We start from the raw sequence: 6,842 nt of genomic DNA, 5'->3' as shown, positions 1-6,842 counted from the left end.
GCCTCTGGTAGTTCCTTGATCGTATTACATAGTATTTTTGTATAGTTCTTTTCACTTTGTAGTGACGCTATTACTGTGTCTTCTAGCGGTTCCCTTGATTTCGGGATTAATCGCGACAATCTGTCTGCATGATTTAACTTCGCAGATGTAAGAAATTCCATACTGAAGTCATAATTCAGCAGAATGGTCCCCTGTGTAAGTTGTCAGACCTTTTATTTAGAGCCAAAGATGGTTATAAGCGGCTTATGGTCAGTTTGTAGTTTAAATTTACAACCGTGTAAAAATCGGTGGAATTTTGGAACCCTGAATATGATCCCCAGTGCTTCCTTTTCGATTTGGGAGTAATTTTTCTCAGCAGGCAGTAAAGTTCTCGATGCATGGCCGGTCGGCTTAGTGGCCCCATCAGACATCTTGTGTAGAATGCATACTCCGATCCTATAAAAACTTGCGTCGGTTGCGACAATACTCTCTTGTTCCAGATTAAATGAGTCAGGGATAAAGCTTTTAACTTCTTAAATGCTGCCTGGCACTCAGGCGTCTAGCCCCATTTTTGTACCTTTTTTAATAGTACATTCAATGGCGCACGCAATTCATGCATGTTTTTAATGAATGTTTGATAATAGTTCGCGAGCCCTAAAAAAACTCTGCAATGTACTTACATTATGAGGCTCTGGCATGTCTTTTATAGCTGTGGGCCTATCCGGATAGGGTTTCCTCCCATTCTCATCTATAATATGACCCATGTATTTAATTTGTTAAAAAAAATTGCATTTTGCTTCCTTCAATGTGAAGCCGTATTCTTTTATTTCATTAAACACTTGAAATACATGATCTCTATGTTGTTCAACATTTTGACTACGCATAAGAATATTGTTCGGATAGCTTATTGCGAAATCCAAACCGCTTAGCAAAGTATCGATAACCTATTGGAAAATTGCAGGTGCTACTTTTATACCAAATGCTAATCTATTGAATTTATAAAGTCCTTTATGCGTTGAGATACACAAAAGTTTTTAGCTCTCTTCCTCTACTAGTATTTGTAGGTACGCCTCGCTTAAATCTATTTTGGAAATTTTTTTTCCACCATTTAACTTAGCGAATACTTCGTCTGGGTTTGGTAGCGAATAATGGTGGCCCTTGAGAGCTGCATTCAATCCAGTAGAGAAATCTGCACATACTCTAATCGCTTTAGATTTTTTTTCACGTATCAAGTTCTAGGGGCTTCACAGTGTTAACTAGTCTTTCCTATTCTTCTTCAATTTTTCTGCTCGAAGCAAACGGTACACTCCGACGCTTTTAGATATTGGTTTTGCTTCATCCAGCAATTCGAATCTCACTTTTATTTCTGTGCAGTATTCAAGCTTTTCAGAGAAAACACTTGGGAATGAATAAATCCTTTTTGAGTTTGTTAGCTTCGGCCATTAGGTTTTTGACTTTGTAACAAAACTCACTCATTGGCGAGTCCCATATTTTAAATTACTGAATCCAATCGGTCCCGAATAAATTCATTGCGTTCCTTAGAATGAACACTTTTAGCTTTTCGTCATTCTTTTTAGTGACACATTAATAACTACCTCACCCTCAAAATTTATATTTTCACCAGTTACCGATCTTGCGACTTTATTCGTCTTTGTCATTATGGGTTTTCCTATTTTCTTCCACGTTTGAAAATTTATAATCGATAAATCCGACCCTGAATTGAGTTGCAGTTTCACTTCTTTATCCCTGATTCTCATCGTAAAATATTTCCTTATGCTCTCTGTTGGTGAAGGGTCCATTTTTGCAATTTTTACGTAGCTTTTTTATATTACTTTTAATCTGCAATATGAGGCCTTGTGCCCTACTCGCTTGCATGGGTCACATGTTATTTTCCTCTGATACTGACATGCATTGTACCCATGAGGTCCTCCACATTTGCTACAAGGGGTACTAGGATTTTTCTATCCTGATAATTTTGTGAAGAGTTCTTTTTGCCTCTTGGTTGGTAATTGCTGGCGGGTGGGTGTCCTTTATTTTTGATGCGTATCTTTTTAATGTGAGCGATACCTGCTTCTTTGTTTCGGAAATCTTGCTTCATTGCCATGAACCGTTGACAATCTTCAACCAGTTTCTGAAGCATCAAATCAGATCCTAATTCTAATTTACTTGGAGCACGACGTCTTATATCAGCGTCTTTTTTGGCTATCAAACATTGTGTGAATATTAAGCATTTGAAATTGTCTGCCGTTAATGACAACAACTTGAAATCGTCACAGTGCTTATTAACTATAGACGCAAAAGTCGTATAGTCCTGACTCTCCTTGCGTGTAAGATTCATGCATTTTCATCTTTTATGAAAAAAGGCTTCTTTTTGGACAGTATAACTCTATTACCAGTTTGACTGCCTCGCCAAACGACAATTTGTTGGTTTTTCTTGGCAAAATAAAGTCCACAAATTTTTTATGTTCCGTAGCAATAAACGAACCTTCTTTTGATCCGTCCACGAACCGCAATCAACCTTAGAAACGTTTTCAAATCTTCTGAAGTACACTTCAAACGTTAGGTCATCCTCAGAAGCATAGTGAAATGTATCAATAGCTGACCAGATCGCATTTTGGGGAAAAGCCGTGCTGGTTTCTTCTCCGCTGTCCTTATTCATTAAAACTTGTGTTATCAAATCCATTCTTTTTATCTGACTCGTTTTGTTGCTCTAAATATTATTTTTTCAATTCCAATATTTGTTCGTCCATTTCTTTCTTTTCTCTTTCTTGTTTTTCATTAAATTTAACTGCTTCTCTTCCATCTGTTTTTTTTTTATTGTCAGTTGCTTCTCGTCGTTTTGTTTCTGTATTGCCAATTGTTCTTCTCGGAACCTTCTTTCAAGTTCTAGTTTTTGACTTTGTTGGAATTTCACCATTTCCAACATCTGTTTTGCAAATTCGTCCATTTTGATTTTCTTTGGAAGGTTTAGAATTATTTAATATAACAAAATGAGTTTTTTTCAGAGACAACACAATTCGTTGACTTATTTTTCCTATAGTACCAGCTTTACAGAAAAAAAAATCTTTATAAAATTCGTACCTGGTTATTTAACGAATATTTCTTTCATATATTTATTTCCTCGTGTGGCAATTTTCCTGAGAAAATAATTCGGCGTTTGCATTTATACAGAAAACAGTAGATTGCGTTTGCCATTTTTCAATTTTCGTAACGTGTAGGAACTGGGTTCAATTCCTTGTCTATCCTACACATTTTTTCCCACTTTCTTTCCTTAAAAAGAATTAGTTATTTATCCGTGAAAAAGAGTTTATTGCATTTATTTAATATTGGCTATTCTTTTCGATTTCTGTGCGAAAAAGAATATCCTTTTCTCGTTAACACTTTATTTGTGTCGTGCTTAGCGAAATCGTTTTTTCTTCTTCTTCGACGTGCAGTCCGTCGATCAGTGAAAAATTTATTGCAGTCGGATTAAAATTTGACGTGTTTTTAATTCGTGCGAATACTCGCTTTAGCCAATAACATAAAATATCATTTGTATTTGCGTGAGTTTTTTCTTTCCCCAACGGTAATGCGTTTTAACCATAAGACATATCAGCGAGACATGCTTTTTAGAACGACAGTTTTTTTCAACATTACTTGCATTTATAGAGATGGAAAAAAGTTTTTTTTTTTTACTTACTGAAATCTTGGCATCGTTGATTCGGTAGTAATAATTCTCAACGCAATTGTTTTATGAGTTCTGTTTCAACTCATAGTTACGTTTTTTGTAGGTATTTTACGGCAAGATAAGGTTCTGGATGACGTCTTTGTAAAATCCTTTTTCGGTAAAAATCGTCCTTCTTTTTCAAAGTCTTCTTTATCCCGTGTTTGTGAATTTTTTACGCTCGAATGTTGTTTTTTTTTTTCCAAACATTAACAAGTAATTTTTCTCGTTCTTCACCGAACTTTTGAAAAGAAATACTTTTGAAGTTTCGAATTTCCCCTGAGTGTAGGAAAAAATTATTTCGAATTTTCGCGTGTGTTCTTTTTTCTTGAATCATTTTGGTCGTCAAATCTTGTTTTCCAATGGCTGTTTTTTAGAGTGCGTCCTTGCCCGAATATTCGCCATCCAATTTTTGTAAGGAATTGTTGTAGATTGATTCGGGAAGTTCTTGAATCATCCTCGTCAGCCAGTTGTTGTAGACCCGTGCTATGGGTCACAAATGAAAGAAACCACAAGTAGTGTAAAGTGTATGAATATGATATGTATTTATTATAAAGAATACAGGAGCCACTAAAGTGGTATGAGAGGAACGTGTTCGTAGCATGCGGTTAAACATGGTAGTCTCTGAAACCAGTGCTATTCATAAGACTGGTTGATTCCACTTAGTTCTCAAATAGGGGTGATTTGTGCCCCACAACAAAAACCATAAACAGAATTATTCTTTATTGCTTCCATATTACATCAGTCAACCATGCTCAAGGGCTCCCACAGACTAGCAGTGGGAAGGATGGCATCTTACTTTTTCTTTGACAGCATTGCTGCCCTGCTATCCAGAATTCGTTTTAAAAGCGTAAAAATATTGTTGTTGGCTTTCTTAAATTTCTAATTGCATTTCAAATTTCAAAGTGCTATTATTTATTAATAATAATATTAATTATTAATTATATTGTTATTTATTAATAATATTTTTATGGATTCTTATTGGCTCTTACTTGTTTTCAAAATGCTTTTGGTTATAATTACGCTATTATGACAGTTTGGCTCATACATAATTGTCATTCATATGGATTATCGTACTCATTAATCATATGGAAGTGGAATTGTGGGATTGATATGCCAGATTTGATTCTCCATATTTACAAGATTCTCCTAATAGCTAATCATATGCGTTGTATCGTCAGACAATCTAGATCAGGGTTTCCCAAACTTCAGGACACCATGAGGCCTCTGAGCAGGGCAAAGTTGTTTTTTACGGAGCACTAGCAAGATAATTTCTAAAATAAATATGAAAAACATTAATTTAAAATTTTAACACTAACTAATGATAATGTTTAGCGCCATTTTTTTTTTGTTTTAATTAATAAAAAATTGTTGCATTTTTTGTAATTTATTTTTTACAGGGTGGAACGATAAAATTGTCGCCCTAGAAAAGACGATATGATTCCATTTCTGTTTAATGAAAACCGGTTTTCTTTTCTTGTTACATTTACTTATTGGCCGATTGTGTACAAATCCTAAGAGCGATTAGAGCCTTCTATTATGTCTGGAAGTGTTCAATGAGCGAGGTCGGAGATGCACTGCTGTACAACTCATGCTCTCTACCGATCCAAGTTATGACAACAGGACCATTGCCAGCACCCTCAAAATACATCGCTAGATTGCCAAACACCAAAGCCAGTCTAATCGCCGCCATCCGCTGAGTATTCGCCGAGCTCCTGCCAGCACTTGTGGAAATGGCATGCTCCCAGTTCCAGACCCGTATCAAGATTGTGATTTAGACTAAAAGCGGCTATATTGAATATATGTCAACTCTACAAAATAATCAAGTGACCTGAATTGATTTTTTGAATAAAAGTTTTAAAATAAAGCTGTAGTGCTGTTTTCTTTAGGGCGACAATTTTATCGTTCCACCCTGTATTTTCTTTTTCATGAACCATCTTGAAACTCTTCACACCTGCAGTTATGTATCATATCTGTTTCCAGTAAAAAAGATCAATAATAAAATGTCTGCAGCCATTTAATTTTATCATATAAGGCATTTGGTCGTTAAGAAAGGCTCTAGAGCCTCTCAGCTTCATTCATGGAGACCCAGAGCTTTTTTTGTGGAACCCACTTTGGGAAACCCTGATCTAGATTAATTCACTGAACTCATGAAATTGTTTTTATTCCTTTAAGTACTAAGTAGTATTCAGGATTTTTTGGGGACTTGCGAGTCACCACTTATCAAGGCCCGACGGACGCTCGAGGATAAGAGTTAATTAATGTAAGGTGGTAGTGTAGTAATCATTTATGATGTAAATTGGGTAGAATTTGATTATTTATGGGGACGGCTCCACAAGAATTTGTTTACATTGGATTTGAAGGCTACTATGTTGTATTCAACTGGGAAGCAAGTCAATGGAACCGTGTTCCACAGGCGGGTAGTTCTGGAAAAGAAGCTTTGTTCACGGAATCTGCGTTTAGATGTTTAGATTTAGGCACAGTTAGAGAGTGGGGGAAATTGTATATAGTGGTTGTAGCTAGTCAAGTTTTTTGTGAAAGTTTGGCAAGGGAAAACCATAGATTGGAGTTCAGTCGAGCACTTGCCATGAAAATCACAATAGAAATTGTTCAAAGTGACACTCTTTTGGAGGTGGAAATTTCAATCCTCAGTGTAGGTGATACTAAAAATACAATTCCGAATCCTTTGAAATTTCTACCTAGTCATGGCTGATGGAATGAGAACATGCTACCCCCCGTGAATAAAAAAAAGTGCTCTGTTCAAAATTCTTTGCAGATTTTCAAGTTTGACAAGATACACTTGAAGAAGACTGGAGGTTACATCGGCCGAAACATTGTGAGAATAACATGAAAGATGAGAACATTAGTCGAAAGAATCCAAATAATACAAAAACAATAGTCTAAAGCGAATTAATAAGTTTAAAAAATCTGGAATTTTAAACAAAATCTTTTTTGCAGATTCTGGTACCATATGTCTTGGACATTTTGATGGTAGGGCGACTGACGAAGGTATTTTTGGAATGATGGCCACAATTAAAAGCATTTTAGACAAAGTTAAGCCTAAAGATGCAAGGTACGTATATGACTGTTTCTCCTTCATCCCCATCTTTGTGTACGTGCAAACGTGAGGAGTTTGGAAATATGTGATTCAATATAAGAC

The 6,842-nt window shown here is 35.8% G+C and overlaps 1 protein-coding gene across 3 annotated transcripts in view; it reads left to right on the top strand.

Moving 5' to 3' along the window:
- The window catches only part of LOC145252459 (protein N-terminal asparagine amidohydrolase-like), a 50,433-nt gene that overhangs the window by 19,125 nt on the left and 24,466 nt on the right, over positions 1-6,842 (top strand). For all 3 annotated transcript variants that reach the window (XM_080111875.1, XM_080111876.1, XM_080111873.1), the window contains exon 4: positions 6,641-6,755. In XM_080111875.1, the coding sequence (XP_079968001.1) occupies positions 6,641-6,755 (115 nt within the window). The remainder of the gene's footprint in view (positions 1-6,640; positions 6,756-6,842) is intronic.

This window comes from Euprymna scolopes, chromosome 29 (assembly GCF_053919585.1).
Source record: "Euprymna scolopes isolate OS-2025 chromosome 29, ASM5391958v1, whole genome shotgun sequence".
Taxonomy (NCBI): Eukaryota; Metazoa; Mollusca; class Cephalopoda; order Sepiida; family Sepiolidae; genus Euprymna; species Euprymna scolopes.
Note: the sequence above shows the minus strand (reverse complement) of the source record. Positions and strands in the feature narration are given on the sequence as shown.